This window comes from Danio aesculapii, chromosome 13 (assembly GCF_903798145.1).
Source record: "Danio aesculapii chromosome 13, fDanAes4.1, whole genome shotgun sequence".
NCBI lineage: Eukaryota > Metazoa > Chordata > Actinopteri > Cypriniformes > Danionidae > Danio > Danio aesculapii.
In genome coordinates, this window is record NC_079447.1 from 30,357,337 (window position 1) to 30,382,441 (window position 25,105).

General features: G+C 34.4%; 2 protein-coding genes across 2 annotated transcripts in view; one reads left to right on the plus strand and one right to left on the minus strand.

Moving 5' to 3' along the window:
* The window catches only part of LOC130239532 (nuclear factor NF-kappa-B p100 subunit-like), a 37,280-nt gene extending 36,080 nt beyond the window's left edge, over window positions 1-1,200 (minus strand). The window contains exon 1 of the mRNA XM_056470782.1: window positions 1,087-1,200. The gene's annotated coding sequence lies outside the window, so the exon portion shown is untranslated. The remainder of the gene's footprint in view (window positions 1-1,086) is intronic.
* Window positions 422-24,167, plus strand: glud1a (glutamate dehydrogenase 1a). Its single transcript, XM_056470783.1, has 13 exons — window positions 422-989; window positions 4,229-4,309; window positions 4,407-4,462; window positions 6,060-6,123; window positions 7,887-7,981; window positions 12,515-12,694; window positions 14,164-14,301; window positions 14,457-14,594; window positions 14,678-14,758; window positions 16,267-16,390; window positions 17,767-17,858; window positions 17,945-18,007; window positions 23,297-24,167. Exons 1-13 carry the CDS (start codon window positions 587-589, stop codon window positions 23,414-23,416), a joined length of 1,635 nt encoding a protein of 544 aa, XP_056326758.1. The 5' UTR covers window positions 422-586; the 3' UTR covers window positions 23,417-24,167.
* The last annotated feature ends 938 nt before the right edge of the window (window positions 24,168-25,105 follow it).

Consider the following 25,105-nt stretch of genomic DNA (forward strand, 5'->3'; position numbering starts at 1 on the left):
ACGGTTATAATGGAAATTACATTTGTCTGTATTGTATCGTTTCCATTAACTGTTCTCTAATGGTAATACTTGACCTTCTGGTGGCATGTTGAAACCAATAAATGCACATAGAATATGTCCTAAAACACACTTAAAGACATTGTACTGGTTTTTACAAAGGGAACAACGTTATTTTAGCATCTTCTGTGAGGGCGTCTACGTTTTTTTCTACATCTTTTTCTTTTATTTTTCTGAAGGGTCGAAATGATCAGCCGATATATTAATCAAATCAAAAGCAACAAAACACGTTTACATCTATTTCAATCCTTTTTCGTTTTTTCAAATGCTTCTTGAACAGTTCTTTAGAGAGGTAGTGTTTGCTGATGGGTTCTTGCTCTTTGAGCGCCTCCCAGCTTGAGGTGGAGACCCGCGGCACGCCTGCCTGCCGTTTAAAACAACTCACAAACAGTTTTCAAGCCGACACTTTACTGAGTCAAGCAGAAAAAGCAGGAGCGGTGGTGTCCGTTTATTCACCTGACATATTCTCTTACACTGTCAGCTTTCCTTTTTAGAGACTGTAAATTTGTTTGTTTTTTAGTTCAGAACCATGTATAGGTATCTGGGAGAGCTCGTGACACGCGCAGCCGCCAGCAGCGCACTGGCCTCGGTGTGCGCGGACTCGGCTTTGCCCGCTTCGGCGACTCTCCTGCGGGTCCGCCGCTACAGCGAAGCGGTGGGAGAGAAAGACGATGACCCAAACTTCTTTAGGATGGTCGAGGGTTTCTTCGACCGCGGGGCGTCTATTGTGGAGGACAAACTCGTGCACGATCTGAAGACGAGAGAAACGCCCGAGCAGAAGAGGCACCGCGTCAGGGGGATCCTCAAGATCATCAAGCCCTGCAACCACGTCCTGTCCGTGTCTTTCCCCATCAAGAGAGACAACGGGGAATGGGAAATGATCGAGGGCTACAGAGCTCAGCACAGCCAGCACAGGACCCCGTGTAAAGGAGGCAAGTTTGTGTTTGTGCATTATTTACATCCGAGCTAATAGGAAGCAGTCGCGCTCTCGCGAAAAAAAACATGCAAGCTAAGACAGAAAGCACTTACCTGTCACAGCGTCTTCTGAAGTTTTGCATTATGATGTCATTAGTCTGTGTGTGTCGTATTTACACACTTTGTGTTTGTAATTTGACAGGGAGTGACAAATGATAGGCCTTGCGTGCCATGAACTTGGAAAAGATCCTATTTGTTGCGGTTGCGCAGTAGCGACACCCAGCGACCGTTCGCGTACAAACGTTACTGAGTTAACTAGTATACTCATCTTCGGTCTTCATATTATTCTAACCGTATGGGTGTTTCCTAGTTCTGGGTTGCAGCTGGAAGGGCCTCAGCTGTGTAAAACATATGCTGGATAAGTTGGCAGTTCATTCCGCTGTGGCCAGGGACATATCGGACATTTTAAAAGTGGGGACGACAGTTGAATGAGATCCAAAAGTTTATGTGAATATAATTATTAATCACCTGTTTTTAAATGGTCTCTCTAAAAGGCAGGGGAATGTATCCCCCCTGTCACCCCCCTCCCCCTCCTGCTGGCTGTGGCATCCCATAATGAATAAAAAGACTAAACCGAAGGAAAATTAATGAATGAATATTATTAAAATCTATGTGGAGTAATGCAAAAATCTCTAGGCTTGTCTTTGACTGGTGTCATGTGTTTATTAGTGGTCTAAAGAGGTCACTAGTTGGTTACTATATACTGTAATTATAAGCTTGAACAAACCACAGAGTTTATATTAAACCAGCTTACAATAATTTGAAACTATAGCAAAAAGTCAGCTACATATAGTTTGAAAACATATATTTATCGAATAAATTCAGCCTCAAGAGCAAAAGAGATTTGTTAAAATATATCTTTATATTCAAAAACATAATGTTTTGAAAACTTTTTTATTATTATTTTGAATTAGATTTACATATTAGATTTCAAACCGCATAAATTGCTTCCATAAATTTTTATACAGATTTTGCAATTTGGTTCTTTATAATATGTAGGAGAATGGGAAGGACAAAAGAAATTGTATTGCATCACTTTTAGTTTTTTCTTTGTAAAGTATTACAGCAAGAATCCTGCCTCTCCTGTTGCTGTGTGTTTGTATTATAGGGTGGTTCAGCTTTCCCCTCCTTAAACCTTTTTTTATCCCAAATGATATACATTTCTGTTATCTTTATAGATATATTTCAGTTCTTTCATAGAGATATTTCAGTACTTTCTGGAAGTTGTGAGCTTATTTGTTATCAGCAGTGGAATGTGTTTATGTAAGAGCAGTGTCTATCAGGCATGACCTATTCTGGAGTTGTTTGCAAGGGCTTTACATTTTGCCTCATCAGGACTGACTGTGCAGTGCTTTATTTATTAAGGAAGGGAGGTAAAAGCCACATAGGAGAGTTCAGTCTCTCAGCAATTTCCTTGACTGGAGTCTCCGTAAGCATTTTCATACTATTTCCTCATTTTTGCAAAAAACAAAACTGAGATATCATCAACCGTAAACTATAGCATGAACAAAGGTGAACTTGCAATCCATTTTCTTTAGCCAATGTTTTAAGTGGTCTAAATTGCACATAAACTATGCTGAACTGTTCACAGAGTTTGTAAGATATCTGATAATGTGCACTGATCTTGTATTGAATAGATTAGATTTCAGGGTGACATTGACTGAACTGATGTCGAGACTGTTTACATTGTGCAGATTAAAAATTAGCTTAGTGCCTTAGTAGTTTACCTTGTGCTCTTGCAACTGGATCATTATATAAAAGCATGTGTTTTTGCAAATCATTGATTAAAAAGCATTGTAATTTCTCCTTTTACTTAAAAAAAAATAAAAGTGCACTATTATTGTGTTTTTATTTTATTATTATTATTATTATTATTATTATTATTATTATTTTAGATTTGCCTTTGATAGATCCATGTTTTGAGTATAATGTTCATTCGTGTTTTATTTCATAAGCTACCGATAACATGTCTTCAAATTTTCTGTTATAAATAATATTATTTAGAGCATTTATTCATAGAAAATGACAGTAGACACTATAATATATGACACTAAATACTGGAGAAAAATATTTAAGTAAATTTTATAATCTTAAAATAAAATCTTATTTTATTTGATGTTTACCTACTGTCATTTTATACATATAAATTCTCTAGATGATAATATTCTTATTTATTTTCAAAGACTTGTTAAGAGTACAGAGTAAATTAACATTTTTGTACAGATTTTTCTTAGAGCCTCCCAGAGTTTACGTGGAGAGGAAGGTTAAAGTTTCACTTAGTAAACTTGTTTCTGTCTATTTCTGTCTCTTTTCTATCTGATTTATGTATAATCTGATCCACAGTCTATAGTTATTCTGATCAAAAATGCCAGAATAGGAGATTCAGCAGGCATTTATGTTATAATAGTTAAGAGGATGCAGACTTTGAACCCCCGTCTTTACAGTATATACAGCAGGACATGCTTGTTCCACAGTTTATTCTCTCACTTAGTTACCAATAAACTCAGAGGGCGGACTGTTTTTTGAATGTGCCTTAATAACTTTATTTAATGTTACAGTAGAAGTGATTTGAGATGATTAACAACTTAATCACCCATAAAATCGATTAACTTTGCAGTGCTCTCCAAACAGTTTTGAGGATGCCTGAAAACAGAAAGAGAGGTTATTTTTGAGGCAGTCAGTCCGTGTACTTTAAACATACCCGGTTTGGGCCCTGCCTAGATTTTCTTCCCTCATAGTTTGGTGGAGAGAATGAGTCATCGTGTTTTTTTGGTTTACTGCCTGTCCTGCCACACAGAATTTCCCCTCTCAAAACTAAAGGTCTATTTTTCTGCGCTTGGTGTTTAAGTCATTTGAATTCTCCAGAACTCCTACTATAAAGATCACCTTTCTCAGATCATTAATGCTGTTTTAACAGACCGTGGCAATCCCCAGCTTTGCAACGGGCAAATATCTAACTAATATTTTATTCACTTATTATTTTTGCCCCAAGAGCTTTAACATATTGAGTTATATAAAGCACTCAATCTGTGTAATTTTACTCCATTTTTTGTATTTGCATTATAAAACCAGTTAAAAGGGGGTCTGTAATGCATGTGATACATTTTGATCCTTGTTCTAATGATCTGCCTAATCTATACATGTATTTGCCTATACAGTCTAAAGTCTGAACAGGACACGATTTCTGCTTTTTCAGGTATCCGTTACAGCACAGAGGTCTCAGTGGATGAGGTGAAAGCCCTCGCCTCACTAATGACCTACAAATGTGCAGTTGTTGGTGAGTTCTTTGCTTAAATTTGTTTCTGTGTGCATTTATTTGGTTTTGGCTTCTGGTATGAACAAATAATCATTCAAATGAACTGTGCTTTCGACAGATGTGCCTTTCGGAGGAGCCAAAGCTGGTGTGAAAATTAACCCCAAGAATTACTCGGTGATTGTGTTCCACATTCTTTTTTTTTTTTGTATGATTTTAAGTGCTTGTGAAAAAAAGATACAGTTGAGGTCAAAATTATTAGCCCCCCTGTTTATTTTTCCACCAAGTTCTGTTTAACAGAGAGAAGATTTTTTTTTCAACACATTATGACAGTAAATAATATTTTACTAGATATTTTTCAAGACACTTCTATACAGCTTAAAGTGACATTTTAAGGCTTAACTAGGTTAATTAGGTTAACTAGGCAGGTTAGGGTAATTAGGCAAGTTATTGTATAACGATGGTTTGTCCTGTAGACAATCGAAAAAAATGCCAATAATTTTGACCTTAAAATGGCATTAAAAAAATTTAAAACTGCTTTTATTCTAGCCGAAATAAAAAATAAGACTTTCACCAGAAGAAATAATATTATGACACACTGTGAAAATTTCCTTGCTCTGTTAAACATTGTTTAGGAAATATTTAAAAAAGAAAAAAAAATTCAAAGGGGGCAAATAATTCTGACTTCAACTGTATGTATTAGAGTCCATTTAATGGTATGGAAGATTTGGTGTGGAAGTGTAATTGTTTTAGAAAAGCAGCAAGTAAATTTATTTAAATTTTTAAGTTTCCCTAAACACAGATACTTTGGGTAAATCAAATGCAATCTAAAACTGATTTGTTACTTTACTTTAAAAAGTAAGGAAACCCATTGCTTTTAAAGCGATTAAGTAACTTTATTTTTGAAAAGTGAGTAAACCTGTTAAAATTAAGCTTCACACTTTATTTTGATGGTCCGTTTGTTGAATTTAAGTTACATTTGCAACTAATTTTCATTAGATTATAAGTAGACTGTTTGGTTGGGGTTAGAGTTGGAGTTAGCAGTAGGGTTAGCATAAGTTGACATGTACTTGCAAAGTTTCTTATAGTCGGTTAAATGTCTGTTGAAGGAGTAGCAAGTCTACTAACACTCAAATAGACCATCAAAATAAAGTGTTACCAAATTAAGTTAATGAACTGCAAAATTGTAAATATTAAGTCAACTTAACAGTTCCAAGTTACAATGGGTTTGCTCACTTTTTTAAGAAAAGTCAACTTATCACTTTTTAGGTGATAACTTTATCTCGCTTTATAAAGTAAAGTAACTAATAGCTTTTTACAGTATATAAAATTACTCATAGCAGAAATAAACATCTTTTTTTCTTTTCTTTTAAATTTTTCATTTTCTTTTCACAAAGTGATTTATCCTTAAAGCTTTAAGACCTGTGCTGTTATATTCCACATAAAAGGAACATTTGTTAGTTAGTAGAACATTAAAGATTTTTTTTTTTTGCTGCCAGAACCACGGTCCCTTTGTGATTCATAACATTGCATTTAAAGAGTCAAAATGAATACCTGTACCTTCTGATTATATATTGAGGTCTTTGAAGCAAAACGGTTTGACTGCAAGAAACGGAGCATTATTTATAACATAATTATTTTTAATCCACAGCCTTAGCAAACAGTTCTAATTTACATCAGTAAAACATCTACACTCAAGAATTGCTTTCTTAATGTAAAATTCCATATGCTTAGTTAATAATGCTCCTCTGTTTTTTTTTCTGACTTTATACAGGACACAGAATTGGAGAAGATCACAAGAAGGTTCACTATCGAGTTGGCTAAAAAAGGCTTCATTGGTGAGTTTTGAGCAGGCACACATTGAATCGAATAAAGCTTGTTTTCACCATAATATGCACAAAATAATTTTTCCCACACACTTACATTTTTTCTCACAGTTCTTTGACTCTTGAGATTTAGTTTTTTCTTAGAATTGTCACATGCAAACTTGGAATTCATAAAAAAAGTTCAATAGTCACAAGTACATCTTTGTATTCTGTGGTGGAAACAAGCTTCCACACTAAATCTGCTTCTAAATTCTGCAAAAAGCTCGAATTAAAATGTCAATCATGTGCTTGATTTTACACCTCCCTAATTTGTTCATGATAATCTTCTGTTTAGTATGCTCATTCAGTATAATTCTCAAGAATCTTCTCCGATATCTGTTTTTCAGCATTAGATATACAAGGCAGTGCATGTTACAGAAAAAAAGTTTGTTGTCTTAGCAACAATACATTAATTAATAGTAGATTTATCAATAAACTTGATTGACATTTGTTAAGCGCATTTAGCTGTTGAAACTTAAATGTGACAGCCTCTATTGCAGATTAGTTCACAACACAATAACACGACACTCTCAGCAGCAACTCTCTGGTAATGCTTAGCATCAGATGGCAGATTACCAGTCAAGCTGCTATTGACACCACTTCTATCATACAATTACATTGACCCTGTTGCCTGAAAGCCTAAATAATCTGTATTCATATTACATGAGTTTAAAGAGCTTGTAATAGAGCCAGTTTTGCTAGCCTAGTTGCTGTTTTTGACACATTGTCAGCTTCCCACGCTGTACTTTGAAAATAATATTTAGCTTTTGTGAGTAAAAATGTACAGCGATAGTGCACAATTGCTATTTCTTAAGAATGAAGAATGTGTTATCACAGAAGTTTTTTTACCACCCCCCTCTCCCTGGCATTAAAGGCAAAATATGTAAGATTTTTCAAAATTAAAATACAAGCCAAAACCACCAGAACTGTGTTCAATACTTTGCTGAATTTGTACTTTGGCATTGTCCCAAATGTTTCGTAGAATGTTCAAATTTAGAGAAACAAGCATGGACTTTGTCACACAAATGACGTCACACATTTATGGATTTCAGGTTTGGTTTTATAGAAAACAGGGAAACACCAAAGATGCTTTAATTTTTGGGGGTGTTTTATTAGACTAACAGAACTTTAAAATGTTTTTAGTATAATAAAAAGGCACTACTTCTTCCCCATGTGATCGACTGTGGCATAATAAAATCTTTGCTGCTTTTGTGCCACATCCTGCTCATCTTTCATCTCTCATTTTGCTTTAATGGCTTTCAGCCTTATTTTGCCTCATACTACATGATAAGTTTTCAAACATAATAAGTTTGAATACTTTAGCTCATGCATAAACATGATTTTTGCAGAAGTCATCAAACTTTGTCTCTGTTAATATTTGCCTTCTAGTGGCAAAAATTACATACTCAAAATCAATCTGTGGAAACAATCAATTACCAAATCAATCTGTGGAAACAAGTTTCCAAACTGAATTTTCCAAAAAGCTTGGCAAAATTTAAATGCCTCTCATGTGCTAGACCATATGCATCCCTCAAATATCTTGCTTAATATGATTATGGTGTTGTCAACATAGTCTTGTGTTTTGCACATTTTACCATTCATTGAGTGTAATTCTGCAGATTTTTGTAAGACATCATGATGACTGGCAGATCTGCATGGTCAGGGTTATACTGAGCTGCAGTATAAGCATGGGAAGGGAGGATCAGTAGTACACTGATTTGTGTTTCCTCTGTTAGGGCCTGGCATTGACGTTCCTGCCCCGGACATGAGCACAGGAGAGAGGGAAATGTCCTGGATTGCTGACACATATGCAAACACAATGGGCCATCATGTAAGTTAAGTATTATAAAGAAAAATAATTATTGGCGTGTTTTGCATACTGCATTGTTATTACTGATAATTTTATTCATAAGTTCACTGTATGCACTTCTGGTGTCCTCCGGTATTTTCAGTTTTGTTTTTTTTTACCAAACCAAAATAAACTGTGATGCTACATGATACTTTAAACTGCCAATTGTCATAACTTGTATTTGAATTTATTATCAAACCAATGAATACACCAATTCTTCTAGGATTTAAAGAGGTGGTCCAGAATGTAATTTTAAGGCTTGGTTGTGTTTATAAGATGCAAAGCAATGCGTGCTCATGTTTCACTTGAAGGAAATCACGTTATTTTTTCATAAATCTTCTATTATATACAGCTACTCCGCTAACATGAAAACAACTGAATATTTCCTAGTTCCTCTGAAAGGCCCGCCCTCAAGTGACTCTGATTGGTCATCTGTCATAATGTGCTGCGATTCGCGGATCAGCTGCACATCATGCCCGTACAAGCATGCGCGCACTTGTGTAAACAGTCAGTCAACCTCATGCTCGCTCTTTAAAATAAAATCTGACAAGTGTCTGTAACGAGTGAAAATGGGGTGCGGCTCCTTTAAGAGAGATCGCCATTGTGTGTGTGTGTATGTGAACTGTACGTAGACGCGTGTAACACAAGAAATGCATGTGCGCGGGACCGATGTTTCTTTTTCTTTTTCTCTGATGCTCGGATTAAGTTATTGTTCTGTTATATACAGTGACGCTGTAGACAGAAGAATAAAGCACAAGATGTGGGATGCGACCTGTGTGAGCCTTGATTTTATTATTCTGCTGCTACATGAGTTAGGCGAGCTCTCCTGTATTTTTTTTTTAACTCAACACGTTACACGACGTCTTTTACATATATTCAGAATATGCATGTGTAAGTAATATGAATAATTCACATATATTTTGTGAGTTTATTATCTGAGATGAAAAGCACCTCATAGAGACACGCACACGCTGGTGAAGTTTGACTGATAAATATGAATTTGTAGCTAAATCGTTAGCGATGCCAAACAGCATTTCCTTTTGTTTACATCCTTGCTACAGCATACCGTTAACGCTAGACACTGTACATGTAATAAATCAATGTTAACAAATAAAAACACTTGCAGGTTGTGGCTCAGAGTCCACAGCATCTGCTTGTTGGAGCTGTTCCTTTGAAGAAATTTTAACTGAATCCAGCACTGAACTGAGAGACATTCTGGAAGCTGTGTTTTGTCAAATAATGCTTGCAATGTATTTTATAATTCTCTGGAACATAATTAATATTGAACTGTAAGCACTTCTCTCGTGTCGTGTCTTTTGGAACCCCAAATACAGAAACAGAAGAAGCTCTGTGAATATAGCAGCCTTTGGTTTTTAGCTCTCTCTCTGCTGTAACGTTACAGCGCCTCTGGCCATGCCCCTTAGCTGCGCAGTGTGTGTGTGTGTGGTAAAAGTACGTTTAAGATCTCACTGGCCCGGAAGTATTTTTTTGTAGTCTCCAAAATTCGTTCATTGTAGGCTTTGCTAAGCTAACTCTGTAAAAACCTGTCTCCTTTTGCATTGAACTTTGAGCGTCTTACATTTAGAAATGCAGTTTATGTTTACACGGGTACATTACACATCAACTAAAGTTTAAAATATGATATCATAGTGGACCACCCCTTTAATAAAAAAGACAAATTTAGCAGGATGTTTGCAGCAAAGCACAAACATTGAAGCAAATGAAGCGTCAAGTTTTTAGAAAAGCTGTCACATAAAAAATTTAGGCCACAAATATAAAAAAGTCCCTGCAAAATCCAGGAGGATATTTAATTTTTGTATTTAATATGGTTGAATGATGTGTCCCATTTCAGGATTGAAAATGTTGCTATAACTTCATTTACAGCAGCAAAATATGTCTTAGACTTAAACCACTTGAATGTAGTTACATTGAGGATTATGACTAGACATTTCACTTTGAGTGTTGACATCTCTTTATTATGAGAAACTGATGTCTATGTTAACTTATTTTGTTGTTGACATGTTTTATGTCATTGTTTTCTTAGTTTGCAGTGTAGCATAATATTGATATTTCTTAAGCGTTCTAGTTTTATTCACATCCTTAAGCTTATGCAATTAATCAAACCCAAATCAATTAATTGTTAATCCACTACAATAATTTATGTAGCATTTGTAGTTATTAGAAATGTCAAAATGTATCTAAAAGAATGAATTTATTGTCATTATAACATTTGCAGTTGTAGTGTGTTTTCATAGTTAATACTGTGATTGCATTTGTTTTCCATGGATATATGTAACCATTTACAGCTGCCTTAAGTGTGATACATCTGTGCAGCTGACCGTAAACAACATGAGACTTTCACAATAGCTTGTTTTGAAAATACTGAAATATGCACTTAACCAAAACATTAGCACTATCTAGTTTAACATGTCATCGCAGAAGTAAGGTATAATTGACAATTCACTGTTGAATTGCTCAAAACATTTGCGCACACCTGACCTGAGGTGCTGATGTTTTATTGTGGGTGTTTTATTAGTTCCAATAATTAATTAATTCTATAATTTTTAAAATTCTTTTCTAATAATTTCTAACCAGAGTCAGTTTTTCAGCTTATACTATAATTACCACACATAAAGACACCGTTCAGATTGTGCAGTTCAGAACCAGTTGTCTTGTTTTTGTCATCAAACAGCTTCTGTGTGTAATGCCCTTTTATTTTGTTGTGTTATTTTTTATTTTTTTATTTATTATTTTTTTATTAGATTTTGACTGTAGTAAAATACATCAAGAAGTAACAAAGAATATAAATGATTCAAACAGATTAAAAACGTTTTTTATGGTTTAAAGGGAATGAAAAGAAAAGAAAAGAAAAGAAAGAACAGAACAAATAACAAAGTAACAGTGCTCATTCAGTAAAGGCACAGCTAATTCGGTCAAGAAGACCTACCTGGAACTACTTTACCCACGCGATTCCCTGCAAGTAATTGCATACCTATTTTGATCAGCCAATCAGAATCAAGCATTGCATTCATCAGTCCAATAGTGTTAAATCATTTATAAACGGTATGATAAAAGTTCCATAGAAATATTTCATGCACACATGAACTTGCAACAGTATAGAGAATTCTGAATTCTAAAATGTGTTTTCTCATACTGTAGTTATTATATATATAATTTATTTATTTTTTTAAATCACCCAGTATATCTGTCAGATTATTGTGTTGGTGACTCAGTGCCCAGAGCCTTTACTGTCTCTGACAAAGAGTGTGGTGTTTATGAGAGCAGGAGAACAAAGTGGCTCTGTGTTTTTCCACCCTCTACTGACAGACTCTTTCAACACAGTCTGTCCTCCCATGGCAGTCATTTGCTTTGTCTAGGTAGCCGTGACATTCTGTAATATTTGTGTGCTGCCCTCTAGCTAGAAAAATGAAAGGACTTGAGAGAAACTGTAACATCAACAGAACTTTTTTTTTTTTTGGATTTACAGCAACTATGAGTCTCAATAAAAATTTATAAAATACAGATTTCTAAGCTTTATGGGCTGTGCAATATGAAAATAGATATCATATGGACGAAATGAAAAGTCTGTTGTTTCATATTGTTCTCTTTTTTTAATTGCTGTTATTTTGTCATCAAATGGTTGGTTTTGGTAATAATTTCATTATTTGGATGGCTGCAATCTGCCACCATGGGGATGTAGGCAGAAAATAGAATAACCACATGCTGACAAGGTTGCAAGCTTTAGAAGTTCAATTATGTTTACATCTTACATTTTTAGCTAACTTTTAAGTTGGACTTGTAATCATTAGTTTTTGAAAAGTGTTTTATTTTTCATTAATATTTATATTTCCACATTGTTAATCAAACATTTGCCCTGAAGTTCTAAATAATGAAAGAAAAATTGTGACATGAATGAGTTCTTCTTATATGATTAAAATAATCTGATTGAATTAACAAAAAATTTACTATATTGTGTGATGTACGTATGTATATTGATATGAGATGAATTATATTGTGAGATTTTTGTCATTGCCCAGCTTTAGTAGCTAAACGTTCAATTCAAATGTAATACCAGTTTACACATATATTTCAATATTCTTGTTCCTGTAAACACTTTAATTAAGCAGGAATATGTTTGTATTTTAAATAAAACATAAATTTCATTAGGACCTTGTTGATATCCACTGTTTTAGGCTGATAAAACCTATTTAACATGGTTAATTTGTGTGTTGTGTATTGTCATATTATTGATCTGGTTGTTCTTGTTTATTTTCCTTTGATTTAAGTCTATTTTTGACATTTGAGACTTGTGTCCGCCTAATGATTAAATGTAATGTAAATGTAACACTCAATGTCTTTCTTTTGCATTTTCCTAATAAATTTTCTTGTTCATATTTGAGATTTTTAGATGATCCAGAGGATTGTTTAACAGAGATTAAGATGACATGATTTAAAAAGTTTGTTTCAATGCATGTTTTGTAATTCTGATTCTTGAATGTGATTCCTCTCTATCAGGATATCAACGCTCATGCCTGTGTGACCGGTAAGCCGATCAGCCAGGGTGGCATCCACGGCCGCATATCTGCCACAGGTCGAGGCGTCTTCCATGGCATTGAAAACTTTGTGAATGAGTCTGCTTACATGAGCCAGCTGGGTCTGACCCCTGGGTTTGGAGACAAGACGTTTGTCATTCAGGTTTGTGCATGTCATGCATAAACACCAGATTCCACTTTCTTATTTTTAGATTTAAAGGGGACCTATTATGCAAAATCATTTTCATAAGGAGTTTAAAACTAAATAGTGTGTCAGCGGTGTGTGAATGCAGCTAGCCTCTAATGGTAAAAATTAATTCTATTTTTTTTAATCACACTTCATAAAAACAGCCTGCAGAATCACTGTATTTCTCCCTTTGTGCACATCATCAGAGGGGAAAGCCCCACCCATTACTGATGATCATCCCTCATTAGCATAGAGAGCCCTGAGTGAGAAGCAGTCTTCTGCCTTTACAGTTTTGAATCTGCTGCTATGCTGATTCACAGGGATTTATAGTTCCACTCCCTTTTAAAAAGAGCACAATCTTGTTTGAATTTAAAGCGACAGTCACCAAAACGGCACAATATGGCGCAAAGCCTAAAAGGGGCAGTTTCAAAGAGTTATAAAAATAAAGTGTGTGTTTTTAGAGCTTAAACTTCATACAAACACTTTATGGACATCAGAGACTTTTTGATATCTTGCTAAAGGGGGCATAATAGGCCCTTTAAATGTATAGCTCATGAAGACAGCTAATGAATTGTCCTTTTGGAAACACAAAACAGTTTTTTTACATACGTTTTAGCATGCTTGTGTAAAAGTAGAAGTAATACATCCAGCTTTTTTCATTATCTCATGAATCTGTGCCAGCAGTGTTCACTAACATGGGTCATTCTGACTTTGCTTGTCTAAGGCCTTTAAATATTCAGTGTGTGCTTTTAGATGCCCAATCAATATTCATAAAGAACATTTTAAAGGATGCAAGGCATCCGAATGCTACACTGGATAAAAACTGATTGATAGAGCATTTTGTGACACTGTTACACTATCAGAGAAATAAAAACACATTGAAAATATAAATATAATTTTAAATTAATATTAAGGGAATGTGTAGGGTTTTTTCATTGAGTAACATTCATGGAAAATCTCACATTAAGTTAAACAAACTTAATGTTATGCATATAAATATAATGAAAATCATAAAACTGTTTGTCAGTAGTGTATGTATGTGTAATATAAATTTAGAGACTGATTAAACTACTTGTCAACATAACACTAATGTAACTGAAAACATTTTTTCAACCTTTTTATTTTTTGACTTTTAGGTTTGATGTTTTAATGATGTTTATATTTTTTCACTGTCAAAACAAGATAGCAATATATGATTGATATAAAATTTTAAATGTTTACAAGAAACTTACAAGAAAGCTTGTATTAATTGAAAAATAAATATTTTTGGCGTTTATATCTTTAAAGTGAATGCATAATGGCTTAAGAATGTTTAGATTTTTTTTCACTGGAACACACAAGAAGTAATAATAATAATATACAATATTTAAGTAATAAAATATGTTAAAACAGCAGGTTGAATACTGTAATATTTATTTAATCTAGTCTTTTAATTTGTGTGGTAGGGCTTTGGTAATGTGGGCCTGCACTCCATGCGTTACCTACACCGTTACGGAGCGAAGTGTGTGGGTATTGGAGAACTTGATGGAAGCATCTGGAATCCCAATGGCTTAGATCCAAAAGAGCTGGAAGACTATAAGCTGGTGAGTCTGACACTGAACTTTTCTCTTTTTTTTCCTTCACTAAACCTTCAGTGCAGGGTAAGAGAGCCACCTTGTGGCCACTTGCAATACATGCAATAACTCCAACTATAAAATGTGAATATATTCCTTAAATATCAGATATTCATGTTCACCAGGCAAATGGCACTATTGTCGGTTACCCGGGGGCCACCGCGTATGAAGGCAACATTTTGGAAGCTGAGTGTGATATCCTGATCCCTGCTGCAAGTGAAAAACAGCTCACAAAGAAAAACGCCAACAATATCAAGGCCAAGGTCAGACATCAAAAGAGCCAAACCAAAGTGCTTTTTAACAAATCTAAAAGAGAATATGAAAAAAACAAAACTTATTTTCACAGATCATCGCTGAAGGAGCAAACGGCCCAACTACTCCTGAAGCAGACAAGATATTCCTAGAGAGGAATATCATGGTGATCCCGGTACGGCTTCCTGTCATAAAAGTTCTTTTATGTTTAAATCGGAATTGACTTCTATCCATGAGAATACACACTACCTGACAAGAGTCTTGTCGCCTATTCAAATTTTAGGAACAACAAATAATAACTTGACAACTTCTAGTTGATCATTTGGTATCTGAAGTGGCTTATATGAAAGGGAAAGTCCTCTAAATTATGCTTTTTATACCAACATAAAATATGATCATGCCTTGATTTTTAACCATTTAATTAGGACAGTAAATTCTGACTTTGCTTAGACAAAAGTTTTGTCACTTAACAGAAATAATGTACAGTATAGAATATAAAGTCATGGTGAAGTGGAAAAAGAATTAATACTGTGTATGACTCCCATGAGCTTGGAGGACTGCATCCATACATCTCTGTAATGACTCAAAGAACTTATTAATAAAGTCATCTGGAATGGCAAAGAAAGTGTCCGTGCAGGACTCCCAGAGTTCAACAAGTATCTTTGGATTCATCTTCAATGCCTCACCCCTTCATCTTACCCCAGACATTTTCAATAATGTTCATGTCTGATGATTGGGCTTGCCGATCCTGGAACACCTTGACTTTCTTTGCTTTCAAGAACTTTGAAGTATGTGAAGTAGCGCTATCCTGCTGAAGAGTTCCTCTCTCCTGTGGTTTGTAATGTAATGGGCAGCACAAATGTCTTGATACCTCAGGGTGTTGATGTCGCCATCCACTCTGCAGATCTCTTGCATGCCCCATACTGAATGTAACTCCAATTCCTTCACCAAACTTGACTGATTTGTGTGAGAATCTTGGGTCCATGCAGGCTCCAATGAGTCTTCTGCAGTATTTGTGATGATTGGGATGCAGTTCAACAGATGATTCATTTGAAAAATCTGCCACTTTTCCAAATGATCAACTAGAAGTCAAGTTTTTATTTGTTGCTCTTACAACTGGGATCGATGACAAGACTTTTGTCATGTAGTGTATGGACTTGTATGCATGGTAGATATCAAAATTAGAGAACAAATTACAATTTCCTAAACTTCTAGATCTCGGCTTAGTCCCATTTAATGTTATACTAACTGCAGTAAAAGAGCAAACTATTAAGCATGTTCCATGAGTTACATATATTCTGAAACGCTATATCAAACGCTTTACCAGAACATTTGGAAATGAGACTAGAGACATGTAAATTTCTATGGCCACAGATGTGCTTGAGTCATTCAAAGCAAGGACCTCCACAATTTCTACTTTTTCGACTGCTTAAACCTTCAGAAATGGAAATTGTAAACCTACATCTACAATCATTGCTGTTCTCTCATTTTAATCACTGTGTTTTTCACTTTTTTAATGTTTGTTACTTGGTAAAATGCTGAAAAAAATGAAGTGTTCATAAATTGTTTCTTCTATTTTGATCTCCACTGTATAGGTGACTTTTATTACTGTAATATAAAAAAGAAGTGTTTGATGCTAACATGGCTCTTAGCATACATTCTAATTCATATGGACATAAACAGGACATGTACCTGAACGCTGGGGGTGTGACAGTCTCCTACTTCGAGTGGCTGAAGAATCTTAATCATGTCAGTTATGGCAGACTGACCTTCAAATACGAAAGGGATTCAAACTACCATCTGCTAAGTAAGTCAAATATATGCTTCTCAGAAATGTGATATATAGTAAACCGCAGTGCTGTTTTGTGTAAGTGCTAGCTGATAGAAATCTCCCTTTCTTAAATATCATGCCTGTTGATTACTTCTCTGGAAGGGCTTGTTTTGCGAGTCCTAATTTCTCTAGCTTGTGTTTACAGATCTAGGAGTCATGTGGTACTTTTGCTCACTTTTTTTAAGTGAGTTGAGTGATGTTGGTGCCCCTTGAGAGAGGGTCTGACCACACTTAAACACAAACAAATGCTCTCGGCTTTCATCTGACTGGCCTAAAATAACCTCACTCCATGGCTTGTCACATAAACAGAACATGTAAACAGGACAAACAAAGAAGTGTACTCACAAATCTGGTCACAAACTCTACTTTTAACTTCTGTCCCATGTTCTGACATGTTAGCAGGGTATCTGTGTGGTCTTATTAGGTCTTAAAATTATCTTAAATCTCATAAGCTAAATTTTAAGCCTTAAAGTCTTAAATCTACTGAAATATTTGTTGTAGGTCTTAAATAATTTTTAACAGGTCTTAATTTTTCATGGTATTGCTACCCAATCTGACCATTAACACTCATACAATCCCAATCTCAATAAAACTTTTATATTTAAAAATATAAATAAAAATAATGTTTTAATTACTTTCCTTAACAGTAATATTTGTTTATAAGTTCTTCATTTATTTACTGCTGAGGATACTGACCTGACCTATATTTTTTTATTATTAAACTATTATTATTGTATTATTAAATGTATTCAATTATAATCATTTTTTGATAGGGCAAGTAAAAATCTTTTCCAACTTGGAAATTAAAAAAAAAAAAAAGTCTAACATTTAATTCATAATAATTAAATGGTTCTAAAAAGTCTTAAATATAACTTGTTGAAATCTGCAGAAATCCTGACTGTTAGCTAATATTTTTAATAGCATGAACAATACATTTATTACAGTATTTATTCATCTTTACTAAATTTAGTTAATGAAATTACAGTTGTTCATGTTAGCTCACAGTGCATTGACTAATGTTAACAAGCTAGATTTGGGATTTGAAAGACGTGTTAGTAAATGTTGAACTATGATTAATAAATGCTGTAAAAGGATTATGAGTTCATGTTAGTAAATACATTAACCAATGAATCCTTATTGTAATCTGTAACCAAAATATTAAAATAAATAAATGAAATGCATTTTAGTATATTTGTATATTTGTTCCACTGTACTTTTAAAAATATGACAGACAAACTTGGGCCTCAGAGAAGCTTTAAGTGAGAAGGAGTTTTTTTTTCTTTCAGTAGAAATAAATAACATTTAAAATTTTTTTATCCGTATTGACTGGGAATCCTGTATGTTTTTGGTAGTGTCTGTCCAGGAGAGTCTGGAGAGGAAGTTTGGAAAACATGGTGGAGCCATACCCATTGTCCCCACTTCTGATTTTCAAGAAAGGATTGCTGTGAGTTTTAAAACATTATTGCCATATTTACTTCATTTGAAAATAAGTGCACTAGACAGTATAAGCTTTATTGGCTTGTCTCATAGGGTGCTTCTGAAAAGGACATTGTGCATTCGGGATTGGCTTACACAATGGAACGATCGGCCAGAGTAAGTACATGTATAATAATAATAAGCAGTTTCATTTATCTGTTTATACAGGTATGTTATATAAAATATACTTGTTTTGACTTATTTATATGGGTCTAAGAAATATTTAGGATTTGTATATGCAAAGTATCTGTGTAAAGGTTTCAAATAACTTTAGTTTCATCTTCGTTTAAAGTACCTGATATATTTAAGTGAAACGTATGCTTGTTCTGACCTGCCCTTATTACAGTGAATTATATGAGTAAGTGATCAGATTCAAAGTTTCTGTATTTTAAATGATTAACAAAGTTATAGCTGACAAATGGGTTAAACCTAGTTTCAAGGGCAGTGGCAAGGTAAAATATTTCAAATTACATTTAATGAATGTTAAGTGCCTGTGATCCTTGTATAGAGCATCATATTAAGTCACCAAATGATTATGTTTGGTTGTTACACTGAATGACATTTTTGTGGGTGTTTTATGTAAATCATATAAATATAGTTTTTGTACTATACGTGTTTTCATGAGGTACTTTTCCATAACTGCCATAGGATTGATAATAACAGCATTCTCAATGATATTATTTAATAATAATAATAATAATAATAATTATTATTATTATTATTGTTATTATTATTGATGTTGTTAATACTATTTATACTTTGTTTTTGTACAGTACTTTTCCATAACTGTCATAGGATTGATAATAACAGTATTCTCAATTATATTATTTAATAATAATAATAATTATTATTATTATTATTATTATTATTATTATTATTATTATTATTGATGTTGTTAATATTATTTATACTTTGTTTTTACAGTACTTTTCCATAACTGCCATAGGATTGGTAATGATAACATTCTTAATAATACTATTTAAATATATAATAATAAGAATTAATATTATTATAATTTTATTTTTTGGTATTTTTATTATCATTGATGTTGTTGTTGTTGTTGTTGTTGTTATTTATAAATAAAACGATCACAATTTGAATTAATTCAGTATAATCATGTTATAGCAGGCCACTCAGCCACAATGGGATTTGAATTCTTTTGCTCAGTAGCAGACCCTCCGATGTTGACATGCAGACACTATTTTAGGTCATATATTTTGTTCTTATGGCATAAATTTTCATTTTTATGGTGATGATATGCAAGTTTATATGTCTACTAAGAATGCTTCATCTCACCCCCTTTTGATCTTACTAAATGTCTACGAGATATTAATATGTGGATGAACAGTAACTTTTAAAGTAAATGCCAGTAAAACTGAAGCCCTTCCGGTTGGCTCTAAATCTGTTCTTTCCAAAGCTCAACCCTTTACTCCATATATCAATAATTCTCCAGTAAATTTGAAAACTCATGCTAAAAGTCTTGGGGTTATACTACTGTAGATGGCATGCTTTTGTTTAATTCACATATTAGTAATATTTCACGATCTGCCTTTTTTCACTCGCGTCACATTGCAAGAATTCGCCCTTCATTATCCTAACAAAGTACTGAAATGCTTGTACATGCTCTGGTTACATCAAGGATTGATTTATTCCAATTCCCTCCTATCTGGTATCCCTCTTAACCAACTTCACAGATTACAGCTAATCCAGAACTCAGCTAGGGTAATCACGCACTCGCTTGCTTCTGAACACATAACTCCAATTCTCTTTCACTTGCGTTAGCTTCCTGTTCTTTATCGTGTACAATATAAAATTATTTTATTAACTTACAAAGCTCTTCACAACCTTGCACCCAATTACCTCTCTGATCTTCTTCACTAGTACACTGCGGCTGAACTGTTATCAGTTCCGATTTTTAAGATGAAATCATTTGGTGGCAGGGCTTTTAGCTGCATAGCACCACAGTTATGAAATGCCCTGCCGTTAGATATTCGTCAGGTAGACTCTATCTCCGATTTTAAATCCCAGGTTAAAACCTTTCTGTTCAGGATTGCTTTTAATGATTTTATGGATTAATATTATGTTTATTATCCTCTGTCTTGTTTTTTATAATGTGCCTGTGATATATTGTAAGGTGTCCTTAAGTGCTTGAAAGGCACCTTTAAATAAAAGGTATTATTATTATTATTATTATTATTATTATTATTATTTTTACTACTATGAAACAAAAAATGATTAATGACAATATATGAATAGTTTATTAATCATTACATCCTTGCTGATGATTTTTGCTAGCATTTCAGACCTCTCCATAAAAGGTTAATGCCAAACTGCATTAGTTTCCCTCCAGCACAATCCTTTCTGTCTTTGGAACATGGAAATAAACAGACAGTCTGACTTTACTTCACACACCCAGCAACCGCTTTTGTGTATGATAGGGATATGGTAACCAGAGAACAGAATGTGTGTGTTCATGAGCTATTTATGAAGTATTGTTACTTTCACTCGTTTGTTTCTGAATTAAAAAATGAGATCCAGCCCATTGAATGGATCCTCAGTCATCCACCACACCCAAACATTTGTGGCTCATTAAAATCATTTCCTGGAGGATTTGCTCAGTTCAGACAATAGCACGAAGCTATTTATTGTTGCTTTCCCATGTTATTAGCCCTCCTGAAATTATTATTTTCTAATGTTTTCTAAATGATGTTTAATATCAGAGCAATGACATTTTTCACAGTATTTCCTAGTATATATTTTTGTCTTCATGATAAAGTCTCAATTCTTTTAGTTTGGCTGGACTAGAAGCATTTTGTTTATTTTTACAAATTGTTTTCAACTGGCTACATAACAATGCAATGTTGTCCAGTGTCTTGTCTAATTAACCTAACTTGCCTAGTTACCCTAATTTACTTTTTAAAGTGAAGCCATTAAATTTCACTTCAAGTTTGCAAAATAATTAGATAAATATTATGTACTGTCATCATGGCAAAGACAAAAGAAAGTAGTTATTAATAATTAGTAATTGAAACTTATGTATAAAAATGTGTTGTCTTGGGAAAATTTGAAAACTTTCACAGCAGTGCTAATCGTTTTGCCTGCAACTGTAACTTCATTGACACTGATTACAAATTGTAAAAGTCTTTTAGTTACCCACAGCAAGTGCCCTATAAAGGGTTGATTAGACATTTTGATGTTAAATTTGAATGATTTTTCTCTGACCTCATGACAGGGTATATTGTTATATTGCAGTGCTGCCCTGAAATATGACCAAAATCAGGTATTTTTGGAGGCAGCATAATTAGGATGCCTTTTACAATAGTATTCATCATTAAAGTGTGCTTGTGGTGCCCTAAAAGGCTGTCTGTGGGTGCTGCAGAGCTTCAGATTAACAGAAGAGAGCGCTGGCACTGGTCACAGTAAATTGTACAGATTGTGGCATTAGCACCTGATTTGAAAGCAATGCACATGCACATAAAAAATGACATTTGCTGTTTTAAACTGTTTTAAATGATCTGATACAACATAGTTCTTGTTGTTTTTTGGGGACAGCTTAATTGTTTTATGTTCAATCCACCCACAAAAATGTCATTCATTTGTAAAAACTAATAATTTAACTTAATTCTTTTATGTTGTTCCAAAAACGTGGAACCCAGCGTTTTTTTACAGTGTGTATTATTAATAAAATTTAGTTTTTGTCTCTGAGAAATGCACATCTGACAGTATTCTGAGTTGTGAGGAGCAGGAGTTTGTGTTACTTAATCCAGATGAACAATCTTTAATAACAAAACCAGACCATCTGTAAAAATGATAGACCTAACAGCTTCATCTTTTAGACTTTTGTATCATTCTGTACCAGTAGAACAACCTCATAGTAAAAAAAACTCTCATTATGGTTTCTAATATATTAATAAAAATAATGATAAAACTGGTGATGCAGTGGCGCAGTAGGTAGTGCTATAGCCTCACAGCAAGAAGGTCGCTGGTTCGAGCCTCAGCTGGGTCAGTTGGCGTTTCTGTGTGGAGTTTGTTCTCCCTGCGTTTGCGTGTGTTTCCTCCAGGTGCTCCGGTTTCCCCCACAGTCCAAAGACATGTGGTACAGGTGAATTGGGTAGGCTAAAGTGTATGAGTGTGTATGGAGTATCCGCTGCGTAAAACAAGTGCTGGATAAGTTGGCGGTTCATTCCGTTGTGGCGACCCCGGATTAATAAAGGGACTAAGCCGAAAAGAAAATGAATGAATGAATAATGATAAAACCTTAGTGTAACAACCATTACTACCTGCCTGTTATTAACATATTAACTGTTTATAAGGACCCTTTTTTTAATTCCTAATCCTACCCATTACCTAAACCCAGCTAATGCATTAGTAACTATTAATAAGCAGCTAATTAGTAGTTAATTGAGCAAAAAATCTTAAGTTTGTGGTTTGTTATCAATGTGAATTAATGAATACATTAAAATAAAATATGACCTATATAATAATAATAATAATAATAATAATAAAATTATTACGAAAATTAAAATAAAATCTTGGCTAATTAATCAACAAACGTACTCGCATTATTACACTGAATTACATTAATTGGTTGTTTTTGTTGCTATAATTTATAAAAGCCTCCTAGGAACATTCATTCATTCATTCATTCATTTTCTTTTTGGCTTAGTCCCTTTATTAATCTGGGGTCGCCACAGCGGTATGAACCGCCAACTTAGCCAGCATATGTTTTACGCAGCGGATGCCCTTCCAGCTGCAACCCATCTCTGGGAAACATCCATACACACTCATTCACAATCATACAATACGGACAATTTAGCCTACCCAATTCACCTGTACCGCATGTCTTTGGCCTTGTGGGGGAAACCGGAGCACCCGGAGGAAACCCACGCCAAAGCAGGGAGAACATGCAAACTCCACACAGAAACGCCAACTGACCCAGCAGAGGCTCAAACCAGCTATCTTCTTGCTGTGAGTCGACAGCACTACCTACTGCGCCACTGTGTCGCCTCCTCCTAGGGACAGGTGTTGCCAATTAGCTTTGACTGTATACATTAAGGTACATGCATGGGATGCTTGTTATTTTAGTTTAATCTGTTTATTTTATCTGTCCCTAACATATAAACATTAAATGAATACAAAAACAAAACAACTAAAACCTAAAGACATTTAATACAAATAAAATGCACATCTAATAAGAACGTTCTACATTTCTGCCAATGGTTTCCGATAGTGTTACTACAGTAAAACTATGTTAAAAGTAATTTGTGGGCCACAAACACTAACATTTGCCTGTGGTGTATTAGTCCATCTGTGTAGGCCAGTCTGAAATGTGTAAAAGCATTATGTATAACGTTCATTGACTTTGTTCACGTAATTCATCTTTCTTTTTTCTTTTTCTCTTTTAAGCAAATCATGCGCACAGCCAACAGGTATAACCTTGGGCTGGACCTGAGGACAGCAGCTTATGTCAACGCCATTGAGAAAGTCTTCAAAGTGTACCACGAGGCCGGCCTTACCTTCACATAGACCGTTGTATTATTCACTTGACACGGTATATCAGCGTCTGCCTCATCCACGCAGACCTGAGGTATATCACTTAAGCCCTCAGCTCCTCACGTTTACATTTTATACATCCAAATATAAATTTATGCATGTACTTACCAGTAATCATGTCTAGTTCATCCTTTCAAATACTTAAGGCTTTTAGAAAAGAGTTAGTTAAAGCCAAAGTCCACTCTCTTTGCCACAAATTCGAACAAAGCAGGAATGTTTTCCCAGTGAAAACACCAAAAATCTATGATGTCGTGCTTTATCTTAATGCTGCTTTGTAATGTTTTCTTTAATGTTTCATGTGTTTCTGAAGCTGTTACTGCATATAAAAACACACTAAAGCCTTATAGCCTTATACTTGCACTCTGTTGTTTGGAGATATTCTAGTTGGTTACTTTCTTCCTCGCTCTTTTTGACAAAGATATGGTCAGTTGGGAAAGGGCTGCAGGATGAATCTCAGGCGTTTTATATCTGTTACCAAAAAATATAGCACACACATTTCTGGTTTTGCTGCTCCTTGGGACAGCTTTCACTGATAACCCAAAGTCTTTTTTTTTTTTTAATCGTGGCCTTGACCTTATTGATTAATTTTTAATTTCATAATAATATGCAATAAGGAATATGTTTGGGAAAAAAATGTTTATTTTTACTTCATATTAGGATTTAATGTGAAGAGCCTTAGAAAAAAAAATCTTTGTATGGCCTTTTAAATTTTGTTTAAAATAAATAAATAGTCAATAAAAATGTGTTGTGTGTCAGATTATTTATTTGGATGATATTGTTTGTACTTTGAAACATTTTTAAAATGGGCTAAATAACTGGGATGTATTCACAAAACGTGTTAAGGTCAAAAATACCCTTAAGATTAGGTTTGCACAGATAAATGCTCTACAAAAACACATTTTCCCACATTGATATTTCTATATTTTTCTAAATATGGTTTGATAGAGTAAAAAGTACATTTGCCTTATTGTCTTCCTGAGAAAGGACTCTAACTTTGAATATGGTAAGAAAATATTGATTTAGTCTATTTTTCTTTTTGGCTTAGTCCCTTTATTTATCAGGGGTCGCCAAAGCGGAATGAACCGCTAACTTATCTAGCATATGTTTAACGCTGCGGATGCCCTTCCAGCTGTAACTCATCACTGGGAAAAATCCATATGCACTCATTCACACACATAGCCTACACTACGGACAATTTAACCTTCCCAATTGACCTATACCACATGTTTTTGGACTTGTGGGGGGAAACCGGAGCACCCGGAGGAAATCCACACGAACGCTGGGAGAACATGCAAACACACAGAAATGCCAACTGACGCAGCCGAGGCTCGAACCAGCGACCTTCTTGCTGTGAGGCGATATTGCTACCCACTGCGCCACCCTGATCTCTAAAATATTAAAAGCAAAACATACTTTTTAAAATGCAATTACTGACTTGGCCTGCGCTTTAAAACCTTTATTTAAATATGGCAAAATGATCTCTGACAGAGACATAATTACTGATCATGCTGAGCAACGAGGTTAACCCCTGCCCTTACTCTTTGCCTAATCCTTCTCTCAATTTCTGAATAGGTTATAAAAGAAAACTCGAAGCTAAAAACTTTTACAGAAACTTAGCGATGAGATCAAATGTTTTGTGAATACAGTTTTCAAAATAACCCT